Below are 22,908 nucleotides of genomic sequence, written 5' to 3'. Positions count from 1 at the left end.
AGTGTAGAAGTGGTGAGGCCTGGTTGGGTTGGGTTTGTGTTTTGATGGTGGAACCAACAGAAATTGCCAACAGAGTAGATAATGGATTATGAGTTTGCTAGAGTTGCTATAACAAAGTAGTGCAGACTGTGTGGTTTAAACAACAGAAATTTATTTTCTCACAGTCCTGGGGACTAGAAGTCCAAGATCAAAGTGTCAGCAGATTTGGCTCTTTCTGGGGGCCACAAGGGGAAGCATCTGTACAGGCCTCTCTCTTTGGCTTGCAGCTGGCCTCCTTCCTGCCTCTTTACTGTCTGTGTCCAAATTTGCTTTAGTCACAGAGACGCCAGTCATATTGGATTGAGACCCGCCCTCATGATCTCATTTTAACTTAATTGACACGTAAAGACCCTGTCTCCAAATAACATTCTGAGGTCTTAGGGGTGATCACTTCAATCTGTGAATTTTTAGGGGGACACAATTCAGGCCTTAACATGGAATGTGAGAAAAGGAGAAGAATCAAAGTTGACATCAGGGGTTTTGGCCTGGTAGAGTGGTCATTAACTGAAATGGTGAAGACTGTAGGAGAAAGTGCGTTCAATCTGGGAACATCAAATTTGACAACTAGATATCTAAGTGGATACTGGCTTAGGACTTGACTAGGCAGTTGAATAGCCCTTTCCAGGGCTTAGGGTGAGACTGGAGCAGGAGACACAAATGTGGGAGTGGTGGCATAGAAATGCCATTAAAATCAGGAGACTGGGCAAGATGGCCTCAGAGCAAGCGGAGGTAAAGAGGACCAAGAGGGAACCCTGGGTCCTACATCAACAGGCCAGAAAGAAGATAAAGACCATGGTTAAGAAAGAGGTAGGAGGGGACCCAAGGGTGTGTTTTTTTCTAGAAGACCATGTGTTAAGCAGAAGAGGTCAGGAAAGGTGACGACTAATGATTGGCCATTGGATTTATATTCTGGGGTCACTGATGACCTCAATACGAGTAGCTTCAGCAGAGTTTTGGGGGCAAAAGCAGTGAATGTTTTAAAGAAAAACAGAGAAAGAGGAATTGGAGGAAGTATTAACACTTTTTTTTTTAAGATTTTATTTATTTATTTGACAGATAGCGAAAGGGGGGACACAAGCAGGGGGTAGTGGGAGAGGAATAAACAGGTTTCCTGCTGGGCAGAGAGCCCAATGTGGGGCTCAACTCCAGGACTCTGGGATCATGACCTGAGTCAAAGGCAGACGCTTAACAACTGAGCCACCCAGGCGCCCCAAATATTAATACTTTTGAGTAGTGTCGCTGAAAGGAAAAGCAGGAAAATTACAAATGTTAAAAATATACACATTTTAATCTATAACTAGTAGATATTAGATGTATGTATATCATGGCTCTATACAAAAATGTACCAAAAGTAACATTTATATATACATATATTTTATATACACATATATCCAGGTATGCACATGTAAAAATAAATATTAATCAGACAAGCAAAACATGGCTACTCAATTTTTTCCTGAGTGTGGTAGAAATGATGGTAAAAACAGGCTTGTGTTTGGGATTTTTTGGGGGGGGAGGGTTGGTCAATGTAGTACTAATTAATTGAAGCTTGGATTTTCTTTATTTCCAGGTTTAAGAAGTTCGATGACAAATACCTGCGGAAGCTTTTGATTCGCGAAAACCAACCCAAGTCAAGCATTGTGTCTTTATATAAAAAGCTTGAAATAAAACACGCCATCGAGATGGCAGAGACGGGGATGATAAGTACGGTTCCTTCTTTTGCATCTTTGAAGTAAGTACGGTCTTGCAAATAAAAGTACTACTAAGTGCGTCTTTATAGTTTTTTGAAAGAAGTCACGGTAACAAATTTCCTCTACTCCCTAGACCTCCCAGAAGGATGAGATTCTGGTTAAAAAGTGAAGCCTAGAAATGTACCTTCTGTTATGTTACATCAGGTCCCATCATGTTGTGTTATTTTACAATTGGCTGGCCAGAAAATACCTTGTCATGTTTAGAGCAATTATACCTTTGTTATATTTTCTTGTGGTAATTCATTGCTTTGGCAAAGTGCCTCCTCAGCAAGCATTTTGAAATGGAATATCTTAAGGTGTATGATTGTAAGTATGCATGTAATTATATAGCTGTTTCCTCATAGATTATTTATTTAGTCATAGTTGAAGGCTTGCAAAGAACAGTCGTGATCACCTGGTACAGCGGTTCCCAACTGAGGGTGTACATTAAAAATATATTAGGAGCATTTAAGTAATACAGATGTCCAGGCCCTGCCCACAGCAATAAACCCCAAATCTCTGGGGGTAAGGCCCAGGTATGCGTATATTTTCTTTCTAAGTTCTTCAGCTTTTTCCAGTATGCAGTCAGGATTGGGAGTCATTGTTTTTTCTGTCTCCCTAGTTTTAAAAATGAGGAAATGAAGATTCAGGGTAGTAAAGTGACTTATCCAAAATTCTAGAGCAAATCTATAGCAGGAGAGTAACTGCTCAGTTAACCATAGGTCTTTTTACCATGTAAACATCATCCTTCCCTACCATAAAATGACAGAAATTACTGGTTCTGCTGATTTCTTCTTTCACCGATGAGCTTGAAGTACCTTTAAAATACATGTCACCTAATTAAAATACGATCTGTGGGAGAGCCGAAATGAGACATGAAATTCCAAATCACACCCAACCATATAAACTAGGCTTTTTACTAAGACTGTAAATCCCCTATTAAAAATATAGGAGTTTACACGATCCAGAAGAAAAAGAAACATGGTCAGGAGGGCTTGGAAGTACAGGCATTATACTGCCCAAAAACAGTAGTGGTGTGAGCAGAGTGACTGATTTATAGTCCCACCCTGCCATAATTCACCCTGTGACCTTAAGCTGGTTCATCTGTTTTCCTGAGATCGAGTTTCTTCCAAGTGGAAAATGGGACTAGACTTGATCTTTGTTTCCCTCTAACTTTACAAGTTAACGATCTTTCTTATGCACTATTCTGTTTGCAGTTGTAGCAAGGGATAATTCAATTATTCAGCTTCACAAAAGAGAGTCAATGTCTTTGTGATCACAGGAGAAAAAAAATCTTAGTTTTACTTCCTATTTATACTTCATTTAGAAACTGGTAATAAGCAGAGCAAAGGTAAAGTTTATGGAAGTGAGTAGCAGAATTAATGGTCAGCTGCACAGTTAGATAAATGAATACCATATTGACCATTCCACATCTCCTGAAATGTTTTCTTTAAGGGAAATTAGAAGCAAAAAGAGAGGTAATAAAGAATTGTATTTCTGTCAGTAATGGACTAAGTGTTCTAGACAGACTATCCTAGGAAAACAACTAGGAAAAAAAGAACAAAATATATTTTATAGGGGCACCTAGGTGGCTCAGTGGGTTAGACCTGCCTTCGGCTTGGGTCGTGGTCTCAGGGTCCTGGGATTGAGCCTCACATCGGGCTCTCTGCTCAGCGGGGACCCTGCTTTCCTTCTCTCTCTCTGCCTGCCTCTCTGCCTACTTGTGATCTCTGTCTGTCAAATAAATAAATGAAATCTTTAAAAAAAAATACATATATATATATATATTTTATAAATTTGCTTTAAAGCTGCAAAGTACCAGGACGATGAGGAATTTCTTGGCTTAGAGTCAACAGAAAAGGGAAGTCCAAGAAGATGGAACTGGCATTTGGTGCCCTTTTCCCCCTGGATCACAGAGAAATGATCTAAGAGTCTAAAAGGCTAAAACAGAAGTTTTGATAGACTGATTGGTCTTTGAGAATAAAATTGGAATTTAGGACCTACCAAGAAAGAAGAGCTCTTGTGCTCAGCTGTAGGTTGTTACTTTAGGATTCTATACCTTAACCCTCAAAGGAAAGAAGTCTGACCTAGAATTATCTCAATCCATGATTGTTTAAATCATCTGAGATCGATATTACTTTTATCCCAGCTGACTGAGAGAAAAAAACTTAAATCTTCTCTGGAGGAAAATAAGATTATAAAGAGTCTTAAACTATCTCCATGATTTTTCATATATAATGTCTAGCAACCAATCAAAAACATATAAGTAGATAAGGAAATGCTATTGGAATCTTTGAGAAAAAGATCAACAAAAACAGTAGTAACAGACACACAAGTGGGTTTCAGATAGTTGAGTTAGGGACTTTAAAATTAAAAGTATGTTTAGGGATGGAAAATGGCATCAACAATTTTGACATTGTCATGGAGATGATATAAATAAAATACCTAAATGGAATATATGAGCTAAAAATTAACTGAATTTGGGATCTCATTTGATAGTGTAAAAGATTGACACAGCTGTAGAGAGAATTGATTGATTGGAAGATGGGACAGAAGGAATAATCAGAATGAAGCATATAGTGAAAAAGACAATATGGAAAATATGGGAGACAAAGTAAGAAATATATGGGATATTATGAAATGTTCTGAAAGGAAATGAGAGATAAATTAGTAGAAATAGTATTTTAAGAGATAATGATTGAGCTTTTTCCCAAACAGATAAAAGACATGAACTATGACAAGCCCCAAGCAGATTAAGTAAGAAGAAAACCAAAACCAAAAGCTAGTAAAATTTCTACAAGTCAAAAACACAAAAATAAAATTTTAAACATAATCAGATGAAAAAAGAGACCTATTTTCTTCAAAAGAGAAAAAAAAAAAAAACATACCTGACAACTTATTTTTCAACAAAAGCCATGGAAACCATTGGCATCCTCCAAATTCTGAAAGAAAGTGACTGATGACTTAGGGGTCCATATCCTGCTAATATTCTTTTAAAAAAAAGGTAGAATAAAAATATTTTTAGATAGATAAAAAGCCATCATACTACATTGAATGATAAAATGTTTCAGACAGAAGGAAGAATCACCTAGAAGCTTTGAGATTAAGGAAGAGATTAAAATAATGGAAAAGATAAATATTTATAAAACCTAAATGAATAGTAATTGCATAAAATAATAATATATGTGGGGTTTTGAGTGTAAATAGAATTAAAATTAACAACAAAAATAGCTTATAAATTGGAGGGAGGTGACTGGTGTTGTTGTATTCTAATGTTGTAATCCCACATAACCCCTGAAAAAACAGTAAAAGAATGTAACAAGCTAACAGACCAGGGAAATAAAACATCCAAATAAAATAAAATTTAAAAAGGCAACAGAGTAGAAAAAGCAAGTATAGAATAGAACAAATGGAATGCAGATAGTAAGATGATAGCTTTAAATGCAAAGGTAATTATATTAAATATAAATTTATCCCATTTAAAAAGATGGGTGATCAGAATGGATGAAAATATACAACTCACTAGATGCTGCTTATAAGACCTAGTGCTTTTATCTCAGGGTACAGAACGTTTACAGGTGAAAGGCTGATAAAAAGGTATCTTGTTGAAGCACTAAACAATAGAAAGTTTGTGTAATTATTTTCATAAAATGTAAACTTTATAGGAAAATATTGCTAGGCATAAAGAGATTCATTTCATAACGATAAAAGGCTCAATTCTAAAAGTAGATAGAAAAGTCTAAATTAGCATACAAATAATAACATAACCTCAAAATATATAAAACCAAACTCAGCAGAGCCATAAGTAGAAATACACAAACTCATAATCATAGTGGATAATTGTATAGCTCTTCTCCTAGAAACTGACAGTACAAGCAGACAAACTTTCAGTAAAGATATAGAAGATTTCCACCACATAATAAACAACCAAATCTTTAAAAGTTTCACACATGATATTTCCCTTACCAGAAAGGAATCAAAAACAAAATAAAATCTAAAACAGTATAAAAAGTCAAATATCCCTTTACTTAGAAGTTAAATGAAAACTAAATCAAATAAATTATGATGTAAATCAGAAAATATTTTGAAAAGTATGACATATGAAAACATGTGTAAAACATTGTTTAAAGGGAGATTTTTTTTTTAACATTTAATGAAAAAAAATTTTTTTTAACACTTAATGTCAAAAAAAAAAAAAAAGTCAGGCTGAAAATCAATAATCCATTCTTAAACTTAGGAAAAGGAACGATAAATTAAACCCATAAAAGCCAGAAAATCTGAATAGTACTCAAGTATTAAGTTAATAAATCTATAATTGAAATTGTTTCCACAAAGTAACCCCTAAGGCCATATGGCTTTATTTGTAAATTCTACCAAACATTTAAGGAGGAGATAAAACAAATCTTGCACAGACTTCTTCAGAAAGTAAGGAAAGATGGAAATCTTCCCAAATTGCCTTATGGGACTAGCACAATTTTGATCTTAAACCTGATAAAGACACTTATACAGAAATAAAATTATAGACTTAATATTTCTGTAAAAATTCCAAACATAATATTAGCAAACCCAATCCAGAGATCTGTTAAAAGATATATATCAGAATAATTTTGACTTAGTCCAGGAATATAATGGTGGCTTAAAAGTAAAAAATCAATCAGTTGTTTGCCACTTTTACAGAATAAGAGAAGAGAAATCAAGGGTCATTATTTATCTATAATCGAGGCAGAAAAATTATATAATAAAATTCGATATCTATTCTTGTTTTTAAAAAAAGTATTTTATTTTTTTATTTATGAGAGAGAGAGTGCGTGCGCAAGCAGGGGGAGGAGCAGAGGGAGTGGGACAAGCAGACTCTGCACTGAGCTCAGAGCCTGACCCAGGGCTCTATCTCACAACACTGAGATCATGCCTTGAGCCAAGATCAAATTGGACCCTTAACCAGCTGAGCCAGCCAGGTGCCCCTCTATTCCTGATTTAAAAAAAAATATATATATATATATATCATACATCAATATCAAACATCAAAATGTAATTTAGCAAATATGTGTAAAGCCTCTTTATAGAAAGTCCAAAACAGATAAAGACTATATGAATAAAAAGAAAGACTCAATATTATAAGATTTTCAATTCTTCTCAAATTGATGTATGGATTCAAAGCAATTTCATTGAAAATTGCAATGTGTCATTAGACAGTCTGGTCCTAAAATTTCTGTGGAAATGTAAAGGGCCCAAATTAACCAAGACAAAAATTGTCTTCAAAGCTGAAGAACAAATTTGGAGGATTTATACTATTAGGTAGCAAGACTTTCTGTAAAGCTCCTGTGACTGAGACAATGGGATACTGAACAAAGATAAAATGACAAATAGACCAGTGGAACAAAGTATGAGTTTGGAAGAGACCCACACATATATGGATAATTATTAATGTCAAAGTTTATAGCACAAATCTGTAGGGAAAAGATGGCCTTAAAATAATGGCCCTGGGTCAGTTAAAGATCCATATAGAGATTAAGTGGAATTGAACACAACTTCACATTATATCAAGCCAAGGAGTATCATAGGTATGCATGGGAGTGGGGAAACAATAAAACTTTTATTATATGAGAGAATTATATTATATTATATATATATATTATGTATTTTATCTCATATATAATATATATTATATATCTCAAATATAATTTATAAATATAAATTATATATTTCATATATATTATATATCTCATATATAAAATTTCATATATATTATATATCTCATATATAAAATATATTATATATCTCATATACAAAATTATATGAGAGAATATCCTGTTACTGTTGTGATAGGAAAATACTTCATTAAAGGAATGAGAAGGCAAACCATAAAATAGAAGAAGATACTTGCCTCACAGAAAACTGAGAAAGGTCTAAAAAAAAAAAAAAAGATAGTCCCATGGGAAAATGGACAAGAGACTTGTTTAGGCAGTTTACAAAATAGGATATCCAAATGGCCAATAATCATATGTGTTCCAAAATATGTATATGAGAATACTCATAAAGCATTATTTCTCGTAGCCAAAATTCAGAAATAGGGCAAATACCCCTCAATGGAAAAATGGATAAATTGTTATATGGTCATGTAATGGGATATCATAAATGAATAAAATGAACAAAGCACAGCTACATGGGATAACACAGAGGAATCTCTAACACGATGCTAAACAAAAGAAGCTGAATTTAAATGATTACCTACTCTAAAAAATAAATATATACCTACACAGATAAATAAATAAAGAAATGAGGCTACCTATTGTAGTAGTAGATACTCTCCATTTATCTAGGTAAGACTCCATTTATATAGAGTTCAAATTCAGATACAACTATTCTGTCAGCTCGTTAGGATGGTGGTTGTTTGGTCAAAGAGCAGGGAAGTAGAGATGGTTGGGGGGGCAGAATATGATGTAGTTTCTGGGGTTTTAGTTCATGTTCTGTGTTTTCACTTTGGTTGCGTTTATACAAGTACATTCACTTTGTGATAGTTCATTGAGCCTACATGTAAGATTCATGTACTTTTCTCTTTTGAATTATATTCCAGTAAAATATATTTTAAGTATAAACAAGGGAGGTAGTTGTGCACTTATTGCTAGAGTTATACAAACATTTGTTGGATAAAACCAGAATATTAGATCTCGAAAAGTTGGTTATCTCTTGACCTTCTAAGTCCTTCTAAAATTCTGAGAATTAACTTAGCTGATCAAAAAACCCTATTAGAAACCTGGACAGCTGTCCAAACAACAATGCCTCCATCTAAGAAGATGCGTCCTAAAAACTCATCCGTGCAATTGAGGTTGAGGCAAAAAAGAATCATTTATAGTTAGGCAAGTCTGTTCTGCTGAAGCCTGAGATTTCTGTGTTCATTCCTTTATGTTTCTCCATTACTCTTTGGACGTAGGTAATTAATATTATACTTGTTTTTCAGTAACAAGTTTGCTCTAAAACAAAAAGTAAGAGAACTGTGCTCTTCAATTGGTATGTCCCTAGCCCATCTTCCTTAAGACCTGCATTAATGTATATTTAACCTTCTCAGCTTTAATTTTTCCTATCTATGTATTTTATTGTACTATATATTTTTGTAGGTCCCCTCAAAGCCTTTTTGAAGCAGTTAGAATAGAACTGTATAAATACAGTTGTTTCTCACTGTTGGCAGTAGTTATGTTCTGTAAAATTGCCATGAATGAGGATTTGCAAATACCAAACACTTGCTCCTAGGAGAAATGCAGGTTTAGCTCCTTATGAGCCTCTGGCCCTGAAGACATTTTCTCAACCAGCTGATACATAATTTGTTTTATGTATATTTTCATTAAAGACATACCCTGATACATATATATATACACACATATATATATAGTGTATATATACACTATATATACACTATATATATATGTGTGTATATATATATGTATCATATATGTATACATATATACATATACATAGTGTGTGTGTGTGTATATATTTATATACACACACTATATATATATGTGTGTGTATATATATAGTTTCATTAACACTCCACTTATGGCCAAAAGCACCACAGCTCATGCTTGAACAAAACTCATCTGACATGACTTTTCTCTGGAAGGCACATTATAGCTTTCTTATGCTCGGGAATGTTCGACAGCACTTCAGGCCTACACTTCAGGGCCATTTTAAGCAGTGAAGTCACCAAACAAAGCACAACAGTGTGAAAAATGTGTCATGAAATAGACCATGGAAAGGACATTTGTTTACAGTACAGGAGCTGAGACAAGAAGGCAGAACATCACCATGTTCAGCCTGTTCATCTAAGAACCTGTGTGTTGTGGAACTCAAATTTTCCCCCACTTTGTTATGAGTACTGGCACTGTGTTTATAAATAAATTTTAGCAAGTAGGTGACTTTGACTTTGCAAATATGAAATCCTTGAATAATGATGATTGAATGTATATACCTACCTTTTTATAAATGGTGTCTTCACAGATATTTTTAATGAAGTGTTTAAAAGAGTAGGCCTTAATAGCAAAATGTAGGTAATTAAGTTTCTGTTGGAACAAAACCCAATTGTGTATTACCATCTTAAGGAGTATTAAAAATAATAAAATGATTGCATTATAAGCTACTACAGTTTTTCTTCCTTAAAAAATACTTGTGCAGAAAAAAATAATTGCGTGAACAGACTGAAAACTTGGGCATGATTAAACTCAATTTGAATAATTTTGATACTGAAAAGTTTTAGAGTTTGGAGTTATTTTAAAATATTCAATACTCCCTAAGTATATTCTTTAGCTAAGATTCTTAATCTTAAATTATATTCTTCTTAAACGATACTGATACCGTATCTCCAAAAAGGAAAATTTAGGATTCCAATGTTTGTTGCATGGTAAATGATATTCTTTTTCTAACTTTTCACAGTGATTGTCGTGAAGAAAAAATAAGGAAGCTCACACCTGGTGAAATGGATGAAATTCGAGAAATATTATCCAGAAATCTCTATCAAATCCGTCAGCGAGTAAGAATAATCTATTATATATATATATATATATATGTATTTTGAAGATTTTATTTATTTATTTAACAGAGAGAGATAGATCACAATTAGGCAGAGAGGCAGGCAGAGAGAGAGGGGTGGCAGGCTCCCTACTGAGCAGAGAGCCCGATGTGGGACTCGATCCCAGGACCCTGAGATCATTACCTGAGCCAAAGGCAAAGGCTTAACCCATTGACCCATCCAGGCACCCAGGAATATTTATTTAGAAAAATATCTCCTTGCCTTTGGCTAAAAAATATGCTTCCTATTGTCTGCTACTCAGTTGTAGCGGAGATCGCCCAACAATGACGCCAACCGTTTTGCATGTCCCACACCAGGCATCTTCTCTTCTCTGAGAGTCCTAGCCTGTTAAGGGACCACTCCCTCTCAGACACTATGGGGGAAAGGATAAGAGTCTGCCAGGAGTTCTGCTTCTATGGATTTGGAGATAAAAGCATCTGAGTTAACTAATTGTGGCTCTCTTTTAATTTTTTTTAATGAAATAGCTTTATAACTTACAGAAAGCTTACAGCTTAAAGAAAACTTGTTAAAATGTATTTAATCTTCCTTGCTTTTCATTAAGTGCTATAGTTTCTTCCTTTAATGTATCTCTCAAGTGACTTCTTTCATTGCTGTTCCATTGTTTTCTTTTTTATAAAGATTTTATTTATTTATTTGAGAGACAGAGAGAGAGATAAAGGGAGAGCACAAGCTTGGGGCAGAGGAAGAGGGAGAGACAGACTCCCTCCCTGAGCAGGGAATCCTATGAGGGCCTCGATCCAGGACCCCGAGATCATGGCCTAAGCCAAAGGCAGCTGCTTAACTGACTGAGCTACCCAGGTGCCCCTGCTGCTCTATTACTAACACTTCATTCTACCAATTGGCTAATAATAGAGCTAACATTTCGAGAATACATACAGTTGGCCATCCCCCATTGCAACATGTATTAACTCAATCCTCCAAAGGTGTTACTCTTATTTCCATTTTATAGATGAATAAATTAAGATACAGTGTTGGGGTTAGGTGTCACACAGTCCACATAGTCTGTCAGGAGACTTCCTCACTCATGTTGGGGTCATTTCTGTACTTTCTTGCTGGTCTCCCCAAAGACTGTCCTCAATCCATCACTCATTACTCTTGCTCTGCCTTTTTCCCCACAGCATGTTTAATGGCAGCATTCTCCTACTTAAAATGAAACAAACAACAGTTATGGCTTATAGGCTAAACTCTTATTTCAGAATTTGGGATCTCTGATTCCGAGTTCTGCTGTGGCCACCCTTACATCTCCCTCCCGTCCCCCAAATATCCAAGTTCTGTCTTCCTTCCTTGGCCTGTTCCTCTCTTCTCCGTCTCCACTTGGAACAGCCACGGCTTCCTGTCAGCTGCTCCATATCCTGCGAGTTTTCAGGTTTCCTCAAAACCTCCATATTATTCCCAGCCCTTTCAATGGGATAGCACTTGGAGCTCATCCCATGCCACACAGTTTTAGCATTTCAGGATTTATATTATTATGTTAGCCTTTGATGTCCAACTAGCGAACACATTTCTCAAGGCAGGTTTTAAGCCTTATTTTCTGTCCCTTTCACAGTTTCTTCAAGATTTAATATAGTTCAGGACACAGGGATATTTCCAAGAAATACATATTTATTCTACCAGAAATTGAACTTGATGCCTAATTGCAATTCATTTTAGGAAACTTATAAAACTAAAAATGCATGCCATGCACAGCCCTGGTCTAGAAATTTTACTGCTCTAAATACCAGCACATGGTTATTCCTAATTCTAGCAGCAGCTTTTTCAGTTTGACAACTTGGTTGAAAAGAAGGGTTCGGAAGTTAATCAAAAGGACATGGCACCACCAAGTGGCCCAAAGTGGTTTGTCTTTATACCAGTAATTCCTATTCAATAGAGAATGTATAAAAATGAATTGTGTTCTTTCCCCAGCTGTTAATGATGGCTACATAGATACAAAGTAGTTCAAGGTAGACAGAAGTACTTGATGAATTCCATCATTCTTCTGATGTATGAAAATCACACTTCTCAGTGAAAAATAGCTTACAAACTTTTATTAGAGGACAAGAGCTTTCAAATTTTGAACAAATGTTAACTTTTTTCCCCCATGTCTGTTAACTCTTGTGCTTTTTATTTATTTATTTTTCTGCTCTGCACATTCATTAAGTGCCTCACTCAGGTGCAAAGTCAAAGCAACCTAGTAACGTTTTGGAATCTCTGGGGTAGCAATCTGTTTTTCTTGTAAAATGTCTCCTGTGTTTTCATTTCAGACTTTGTCCTATAACAGACACAATCTGACGGCTGACACAAGCGAGCGACAGGCCAAGGAGATTCTAATCCGACGGAGGCACAGTTTGCGAGAGAGTATCAGGAAAGACAACAGCTTGAACCAGGAGCGCAGGGTAACTGTTGTTTGTTACCATTTGTCTGGGATGAGGAAGGCTTCCAAGAGTAGAACCAACCAACTGCTGTTCTGGAGGTCCTACTGACAGAATGGCCTGCTGAGGGTTGATTCACAGGAATTCTGGGATGGAGTTAATTGTGTGAAGTTTTTCTAGATGTTTCTAGAACACCTATTGTGTTCCAGGCACTGTTGTAGGCACTTGTGGGTGAATGAAACAGACAAGGCTACCTTTGCGTGGGCCCAGCAATGGAATGTGTTATCTGTTAGCTTAGTGGCAGTGAGTGCTTAAGGAGGAAGAAGGGGAGGACAGGAAAGGGTCAATCAAATTACAAATTTAAGCAGCATGGCTGGACCAAGCCACATTTGGAAAGTCCTATTTGATCTCCTCAGGGAGAGGTTGCAAGCCGCTTGTGCTGAAACTGCAGAATCACAGCAGCTAGGGGTGCAAGTGTCCACCTTTTCATTTGGCCCAGGGCACTGTCAACAAATAAGGAAAATCATTTTTAAATGACATTATGATTGATTGATTTCACAAAGCAGACACTGCATCTTAGCATTTTTTTTTTGAGTATAATTGACACACAGTGTTGCATTAGTTTTAGAATCACATCTCATTTTTAATAATATTCACTATTGGGTCATCAGAGACCAAAATGGTAATATGTGAACAAGAAGATTATCTTTTTTTTTTTTAATGTGAAAATGTGGAAGCACTGATTAAGTTAAAGAAAGAGAGATTGTGGCATTGGAATTGTCAGCTAATCAGCTCTGGTAATACTTTTCATTCTATCATTTTCAAGACTTACTAAAGTAATTAAAACTTAAATATGCTACATTTTTCATATATTTTCTTTCCATATATGTAGGTTCTACATTTTTTTTTAGTAATAGTCTTATAAATAAGTGTGTCTGTAGCTTCTCTTTAAGAAGACTTGATGGTTTTCCTTATTATTTCATTATTCTTATTTCTATGGTCCCACTTTACTTTCATTTTTTTTAAAGATTTTATTTATTTATTTGACACTGATTTCTATTTTATTTTTAGAAGAGGGTTAGTTGTTTGAAGTGAAATAATTATTACTTGGAACTTTATTCACCATCCCCACAGCCCCTCACAAAGTGATTTTGGAATAGAGAAGTACAAATTTAATTTTTAACATCAGGGTTTGATATAAGATTTTGAATTTCTGGTACACAATAAATGGCAACTGTAGAGTCTAAGTAAGATTTTCCATGTTTTCCACAGGCTTCCACTTCAACCTCTCGATACTTATCCTTACCAAAAAATACAAAGCTTCCAGAAAAGCTGCAAAAGAAAAAGAATATTTCTAATGCAGGTAATGAATTTAGTTGGAGCAGAATGAGTAAATTTATTAACTAATGTTCATAAAATAGAGAATCTCCTCTTCCTTTTTCTTCATGAAGGACAATGAGCTTAATGATTTGCATGTCTAAAATAATAATATGGTGACTTATTATTAGCATCATGAGCTTTTTGGATGGAGCTTCTGTACACATTATAAATAACTGAGTCCATTATTTACCATAATGTACCATAATGATTCTGTTGGATATAGCAAAAGCAAGTGCTGTCACCTGTGATCAGTGAACAGGTAAACAGAAATAATTTATAAATTTGTAAATTTGCAAAGGTATATTTAAATTTTTATAATTTTCATAAAGGGAGCCATAAATTTTACTTCTGCCCCAAATCGTTAAAGCTTTGACATATAAAGTCTAAATATCTCTTTATTTTTTATTTATTTATTTTTAAAAAGATTTTATTTATTTATTTGAGAGAGAGACAGTGAGAGAGAGCATGAGTGAGGAGAAGGTCAGAGAGAGAAGCAGACTCCCCGTGGAGCTGGGAGCCCGATGCGGGACTCGATCCCGGGACTCCGGGATCATGACCTGAGCCGAAGGCAGTCGTCCAACCAACTGAGCCACCCAGGCATCCCTAAATATCTCTTTATTTAATGATAATCTTTATGTAGACGCCAAGCTATTTTCTGTGAACCCCAGGAGCAGTATATTAGGATACCATGTTATTAAAATGTAGGATAAGGGTAGCCCCCTTTTATTTTTGGTTGTTTATTTAATTAACCAAGAAGAGGAAAGTCTAATGTCTAACCTGGTGGTGACAGGTGAGATGAGAAATGAGAAGGGAGGCCAGGCAGCACTCATCCACCAAAACACTCTTTCGTCCGGAGAATCTCAGCTCCCATCTGCTGTCCTCCCCACAGTTCTCTAGGACCTGAATTTTGACAACCAGCTAATTCTGATCACGTGTCTTCCCCCTGTTTGGAAAGTGTGCATTGGTATTTCGGCTCTTTTATGCAAACATAAAGGAGAGAAAGAAGGTTGTCTCTGAGATTCCAGATCAAGAGACGAATTTTCAGAATAGCAGCTAATTGCTGGTCTGCTTTCTGTGTGCCAGACACGGAGCAAAGCCCTCCTGGGGTTGTTCTGATGGGGCAGGTGGGAGCACAGCGGTTGTCACCCGAGAGTCTCACTTTGAGAGCCAGCTCCACTGCTTACTAATCTCCTGAACTCCAGTTACTTGCCCTGGCAAATGGGTGATTATGAGGACTGAATAGGTAAATGCATTTAAAAGAGCTTATCATGACAGTTGCCTGGCACACATTAAGCCCTTCAGTGTGGGTGTGCACATTCAACATGAATGCCCACAGAGACTGTGTGTTATGCCCAGGTCTGTGGGCTAGAGGTAGTGAGCCCTCTGATCCACCATCCCCCCCGCCCAGCCCCCAAGGCCTGAGGGCACAGCAGGTGCTGGACCCGCTCATGCATTGCTGAGTCACTTCCAATCCCTTCTCTCTGACACACTTGTCTACGTTGTCCTTCTTCTGTTCTGCGGTAGGCGGTAACAGCAGTGACTCGGACACAGATGTTGGGACCACCGTCCTCAATCTGCAGCCCCGAGCAAGGCGCTTCTTGCCAGAACAGTTCTCAAAGAAAGGCCCCCAGCCCTATAAGATGGAATGGAAGAACGAGGTAGACGTTGATTCCGGACAGGGGCAGCCTTGTGCCCCCCCAACTCCACACAGCAAAGAGGGGGGCACCCAGACCCCAGGCATGCTACGGCAGCCCCTTCTCTCCAAAGGCCAGTTTGGCCCCGTGAAGGAAGACAGTGGGACTGAAGGCGTCCTACCCAAGCCACCACCCAGGCTGGTCCGAAGGGCATCAGAACCTGGCAACCGGAAAGCCCGATTTGGAAGTGAGAAGCCTTAATGGAAATGGCCAAAGCAGAACTGGGATGACTGACCCGGTGCAGCTAGGGTTCGTTACTCTGAAACCTGACACAACAGTGGGATCCATTTAATACCCTCCATGCATCTAAATACTTTCATTGGGTAGTAGAGTCACACCATTGACCGACGGGATGAATGCTTAACCCAAGAAGAGGAAAATCAAAGAAAAAAAGCCCCATAAAATGCCTTTTATGACTTCTCACTAGCACTTATATTCTTCGCAAGCCTAAAGAAAAAAATTGTGTGCCTTTATTGAACTTGAATGACAGAACTTGAAGTTTTTAACACACCCATGTTGGTGAAAATTTTAATATATACATATATGCCTCAGATTTTATTTATGAAAACCTATGTATATCTGTAATCAGTTTGTAAGCGAAGGGCGTTAAAAATACTCTACACCTTTCCAAGGTGTAAAGGGCAGCTCCGGGAGGACGGTGGACCATCTGCTCAGAGCCAAGGTGTTTTCCCATCCTGAGCTGATGAGCAGTGGTAAAGGAAGAGCACAGCATGGAGAAGGGATGCTTGGTGAACTCAGACTGGGGAGGCAGTCAGAATATTTGGGCAGATGAGAAGGCCTGGCTCCCAGAATGCAGATGCCCGTGAAACAATGAGTCAGCTGGATTTAATTTGTTCCTCATGCTACCGGATGTTTGAGGGTGACCTAGAGATTCCATCTCTTGTGTGTGTTTGAATGGTGCAAAGAGAAAGGCTGTGTGCATGACACGGTGTATGACAGACTTGGTGGCAGCTTTGGATGAAGTTCCAGTGTGGGCCTTATGGTGTACGTGGGGAGACAAGGCAGCCGCTTACAACTTGTTGGCAGGTTTTACATTGTGCAATACTGGGAGGAGGATGCAGGAGATTCCCTTTCATGTCCATCTATGACTACCTGCTATAGAATTTTTCTGTAGAACATTCTAGAACTTTGAAAACAGATCAGAGGCTCCAAGCAGTTTATAGAGACAGTATTCCAACGTTTAACAAATTGGTGAGCGTTCAGATTTTGAAATTTATTCAGAAAGCACTTTGGAGAATATAGGAGTTGTATTTTTTTTCTTTTTTGCACTACTCTATAATTTATCTTTTTGCCCCTCAATAAAGTAGTGACTCAAATTCTTTATATAAAAATGGATGCTACTCATCTGAGTACTTTTTAAAAGTACAGCAGAAAGACAAGAAGTGGAATATAATCATTAAAGATTAATATTTGAATTTCCATTTTAAACTGTAGATTTTATTGGCCTTTTTTTCCTACCCGAAAAAAATCCTCTTTAAAACTGAACTGGAGGGATGCCTGGGTGGCTCAGTCATTAAGCATTCGCCTTCAGCTCATGTCATGATCCCAGGGTCCTGGAATCGAGCCCCACATCGGGCTCCCTGCTTGGCTCTCCCTCTACCCCTGCTTCTGTTCCCTCTCTCGCTGTCTCTCTCTCTGTGTGTCAAATAAATTTAATCTTAAAAACAAAAACAAAAACTGGACTGGAACAAGACTCTAAATGTCTGGGTTTAAATACAAGTGAGGCCATGCATACAGTCCCCTGGTTGTGCACTGGAGATGCAACCAAGGATACAAACGACCACAGTATTGTTAGTAGGAAAACATTAATGAATTAGACTATACCCAGAAATCCCCAGGGCTGTTTCTCCTATCCTCTCCCTTTAACCTCACCAATGTGGAGAAATAAATCTACCCTTTCTCTTATCTTCGACAGTCTTGGGATACTGCTACATTGGGAGTGAGGAAGAGGGAAAGATAAACATACAAGGTACAAGTGTATGCAGAGCACAATTTCCTTCCCAAACTCTTCCATGTTGATCAGTGAAGGCAGGACAGACACCATTTGAAAACTGTAAGCTTAGGACTCTGTGCCAAGTATCTTAATTTTAAATGAAAATATTTATATAAATAAATATATGTAATATATCTATTTCCTCCTGAAAAGAAATTAAAACTGACTTTTAACTTAGAATTTTATTATAGGAATGTGATTCATCAAGAGATGGGATATATATTTTTGAGAATGCCAAGAGTAAATTTTTAGAACTTAATGAAAAGAAAGTTTAAAGTGGAAATTGACCTTAAAAATACATTTCCTGATTTTTTCTGGTATCCTAGAACAATAAATATTATAATATTATAATAGATATTGTAATTTTCTGGAACCAAAGGAGAAAACATGAAAGTTTTTATTGAATTTCTTCTTGTTAAGCAGGTAGACCAAATTCAGCTTGCACTGATTAAAAGTCATAAAGAATTTGGTTGACACTGTATGAATTAAAAAAAAAAGGAGCACTTATGTCATCTTATTATCAGTTTAATTTTCTTATTTGTTAGATGACAAAAGCAGTGAAAAATAAATTTGACTTCATTTTGTTTTTTCTCTATACTTTCTTTTTTTCCTAATAAAATTATTAAGTTCTAGACATTATAGGAGAAAATATGAAACCCTTTAAATATCAAAAGTCCAAATTTCCTGTACTACAGAAAATCCCCAACCCTTTGTAAATGACTCCCCTAATTCAAGTAATACTTGATCCAACCAAAGTTCCAGTGTGACTATAGAATTTTGATGGGACTTTGGTATTTGTTGTAACAAATTTGACTTAAACTACCTATAAATGCAAAGTCTAGGCTTATTTCTTTACCTGTAATGCTACGGGCTGACTTTTGGGAACAGGACAGTTAGTGAACAACTAGAAATTGGCTCCAAAGTTCAAAAGTTTAAAAAAATGTGCGTTTTGTGTACAAGCTCCCAGAATATCTGGAACAAAATTCCCTTTAGCGTTTACTAAGCTTTGTAATGGGAGAGGGGAGTGTTTATTTATATAAAGAGCATAGAGAAGTTATTTATTACATGTCTCAGTATGTTTTCCACTTGTCGTACTGCCCAAATCATGTTTATGTTAAAACTGGCATTTTATAAAAAAATGTAAGAACTGTAATATTGTTAGTTTGAAGTTCACACTTACTTTCCTCTCCAAAGAGTGATTAAAGAGATTTCTTTGGTTGAAGTAGGTGTTGGCATTATCTGCCCAAGCCTGAACATTGTATGTTGATTCCCTTTGTTAAGATGAACGAGGAATGCTCAGGACTCAACTGTCAGATGATCTGAGAAAGAGAGAGAGAGAGAGAGAGAGTGTGTGTGTGTGTGTGTGTGTGTGTGTGTAACTTTCAGAGCAAAATGTGTAGCTTGCTGGTACTTTATATCCAATATCTTAACCAGGCCCTTTCTTGAATCTGCTTGTAAGGCAGAGAGAACTCCCATCGGGGTAACTGCTGCCTGGCTGTGACCATAGCACTTTGTTCAAGAGAAAAGACACCCTCCTTTAGATTTTTTCCAATGTCATTCACTCCACATGTGGCTGACCCCCTCAAACGTGGTCACCCCCTGCAGATGTGCGGCCTAAGCACCCACATGGTTAGTTTTGAACATCTTCTTTAATGTTGCAATGGTACATAGTTTTTTGATCCCTTCTGTCTTCTAACTTCCTACAATTTTTTCAAAGAAAATTCTATTTTACTACCTCTAAAAATAGTCAAGAAATACCGGTCAGTCTCTTACCTGTCTCATCAGAGAAATAGGTGTTTCTTTGTCTAGAATTAATGTATCTGCTGCCAATGGATTATCAAATTTTTGATCTGCATAGCATATTGATGATTTTGAATGGCTGAGAACCGACTTCAGGGGTTTCATGTTACAGATGTTTCATGGGGATCTGTGTGGTATGGAAGTGCCCTGTCCAGTAGACAGAATGCCAACAAAACACCCTGAATTAAATATGCAAATGTTTTTCTTCTCCCTCCTTTTTAATTTCACTGGGTCCCGTCATCACTACAAGTGGTAAAAAAATTTGCAATTTAAATGAGGGCTGTGTATTTGGTAATTATGCTTGCCAAACAGAAATTTTATGTATGTATACCAACAAAGAATTTCTCTTGGTTTCTGTGAAATGTACAAAAATCTAAGTGTTGAATCAGTATGAAGTGGAAACATTTAATGGAATAAAGATAAAGATATTTAATCACTATGGATAAAATAATGCATCACAAGAAATCAGGACAGCACCCCAATTTCGATTTTTGCATTTATATATCAAAACCATTTTCATGTGTGCTAAAATGGGATCATGATACCTGGAATTTGTGAAAGGTAAGAATTTAAGAGTATTACAAATTTGAGTTGCTTTAGCTTCAAATATGCATCATATCTCAAAACAGGGATAACATTGTTAACTGTGTTAAAGAAACTCAAATGATGATTATAACTGGTCCATTAATTTTCTCTACGTAAACAGACCCTTGTAAAGTGTTCAAAAATAATGCATGCCTTGGAATATTCATGCTGCCTTCCCAAGCCAACTCAAGCAAGACAAATTAGGTGGATGCCATCAACTGTCTTACCAGATTTATGGTAAAATTTACAAGATTATGCAGGATTCTGTACCAACACATCAAATTTTTAGGTTTTCACTAACATATAGTTTTTGGCACCTACTCAACAAGGTTTACTGTATTTGCTACCATAATTATGTACCCCTGTCGGGCATTCAGTTCAAGTCCTTACCTTTAGCTGGAGAATGAGTTTGAAAGCGTTACAACTTGACATACTTTCTTGTTTTGTTCATTCCTAGAAGATGGCACAGTGAAGGTGCTCTGAAGGTGACCAGGAGAAAATGCTCGCTCTTCTCCATGTCATGACCACCTGGCACTGTCAGAAGTTGGCTTACGATGCCAGGACCTAGGTTCCAGCCCAGCCCACAGGACAGACCAGGGCAAGCCCGGGTCATGTACCCATTCATGTGCACTCAGATCTGAGGGCCAGGCCCCATAGTCAGCAGCAAACGCGTTTATTACATCAGGTTCATTCCGGAGAGTTCATGTGGTTTCAGTTTCATTAGGCAAACTCAGATAGGTTTAGATGGGTAAGCTATCCCACACACACAAAAAATTCTCAGTCTGGGTAAGCACCTGAGTCCCAGTGATTCAAAATAGAAGAGATTCTTTAAGCCTAAAGAAAGGTCATCTCCTATTCAATGTTGTAAATTGCAACTATTTTTCCCTCCACAGTGTATGCTTTGGAAAAAAAAAACAAAACGGATTTTTACTTATCAGGATGTAGTATAGTTTACAACAAGGCTGATCAAAATATAATTTTTTTATTCGAACAAGGTCCTTAGTCCACTTTGATGTTATAGTTTATGCTATGTAATTATGGGTAATAATTAACACCTCCTTCCTTAATGTTTATAATTATCTTTTTCCCTTGAGGAACAGTGCAAGCTGTTTGAGAGTATCCAATTCCAAATTAAAATCAGCATTATCTCTTACAATGTACTGAATCAGGAAAACAGAAATTGTCTATATTGTGTTCGTACACAGCTGTCTGTGAAGTGGTGAGTTTAGGTGATCTGTTGGGGAGAAATGAGAAATCTATCGTAAAATATTGTGTTAAAATAAGTTAGTATTTGTGTATCTGATTAAGTAAAAATAAATCCTACTGATGAGATGTCATCTTAAAACAATTTGCTTGCCAAAGATGTGCAATAAATTTCAGATTATGTATACATTTGGTATTAGCATATGGTTTGAAAAGCCAAATGCTTGTTGTTCTTATTATTAGGATGCGTTTTAGCCTAACTGGAGGTTAACATTTCCCAGTGCTTCAGGACCCTGACTTTACATATACAGTCAGGATGCAGCAACAGCTCCTATAAATTACACTCAGAATAAATGATAACACTTTGTTATAATTTTAAGGGGACTGTATTATTAAAGAAAATTATTACTACATAAATGGCAAAGTTCTTTGGGAAAATACAATTTTAGGACAGAAAAACAATTTTTCTCAGTCCATCACGCTGTTCTGAGAAGAGCTACATTATACATCATCCTGGCTAGATCTGTGGGAATCTTATTTCAGAGACTTCTGGAAGGCTAAGGTTTCCAGAGGGAATAGGACATGGGAAATCACCATGCTGGCTTTTACTGTACATTCCAAATAAAAAGCTATCCCTTCTAGCAGGTGCCCCAAAGCTGGAAATTTCCCCTAAGCGGATTGACTCCCCCAGGGCTCCCCCACAGGTGTCTAAACTTCTTATAAAAGTGTCCCACAGAAAAGACGTCTCCTAATATTCAGGACATGCAGGGAACAGTCTCTCATAATTGCCCACACATGTTCTCTTACAGCTAACAGAGGACGGGGCAGAATGTCTCAACACTCATTACTAGCTAACCTTGTCTAAGCTCTGCCATCCAGTGCCTCCCCGGAGGTCATAAGCTGACGGTCCCTAGGCCTTTCAGATTTCGTGCCCTACCTGATTCCCTCAGTGCCCGTGACTCCTCCCTCCCATCCCCCTTGGATGACTGCCCTCTAGGGATCTTTAACATCAAGTCCACGGAGCATTCACCAGCATGAATTCTTCAGTGGCTCCCCCTCAGCTGTGGGAATAAAAGCTCACTCCTGAGCATGGTCCATGAACTACTTCACGATCTAACTCAGGGACTCTCACCTCTGAGGCACTCTGGAGTCTGGTTCTAGAGGTCTAGGGCAGGCTCTGGGCATCAGGTGACTCTACTATGAAGCCAGAACCATTGATTCTTGCCCCTTCTGTTTGCTGCAGGCTTAACTTTTGACTCACACACTTGGGTTTTGGAGCCTTGCCAATGTTACTGCCCTGGCCAAACATGCCCCACTCCCTTTCTGATTTCTGCTCACCTCTCTCTGGACATGAGGGCAGAGGTATACCATCCCTCCAAAATCTTCTAGAACCCAAAACCCTGAGGCTCATTCACAAAACTTAGCAGTTGGGGCTGGTAAAATGCTGAAAGGATGCCATATTCTTTATAAACTTTTGAGGCAAGTTCAATGCCCTTAAAATAAGATTCCATATACTATTAAGTTGAACTAT

At 37.1% G+C, this 22,908-nt stretch overlaps 1 protein-coding gene across 2 annotated transcripts in view; it reads left to right on the top strand.

Annotated features, from left to right (window-relative positions):
* SLC9A2 (solute carrier family 9 member A2) overlaps nt 1-17,275 on the top strand; it is a 95,780-nt gene extending 78,505 nt beyond the window's left edge. For both annotated transcript variants that reach the window (XM_032351705.1, XM_032351704.1), the window contains 5 exons: nt 1,610-1,771; nt 10,197-10,293; nt 12,594-12,725; nt 13,974-14,064; nt 15,606-17,275. In XM_032351705.1, the coding sequence (XP_032207596.1) occupies nt 1,610-1,771; nt 10,197-10,293; nt 12,594-12,725; nt 13,974-14,064; nt 15,606-15,976 (853 nt within the window). In that variant the 3' untranslated portion in view covers nt 15,977-17,275. The remainder of the gene's footprint in view (nt 1-1,609; nt 1,772-10,196; nt 10,294-12,593; nt 12,726-13,973; nt 14,065-15,605) is intronic.
* The last annotated feature ends 5,633 nt before the right edge of the window (nt 17,276-22,908 follow it).

The sequence above is a fragment of the Mustela erminea genome, chromosome 7, assembly GCF_009829155.1.
Source record: "Mustela erminea isolate mMusErm1 chromosome 7, mMusErm1.Pri, whole genome shotgun sequence".
NCBI classification, from domain to species: Eukaryota; Metazoa; Chordata; class Mammalia; order Carnivora; family Mustelidae; genus Mustela; species Mustela erminea.
Note: the sequence above shows the minus strand (reverse complement) of the source record. Positions and strands in the feature narration are given on the sequence as shown.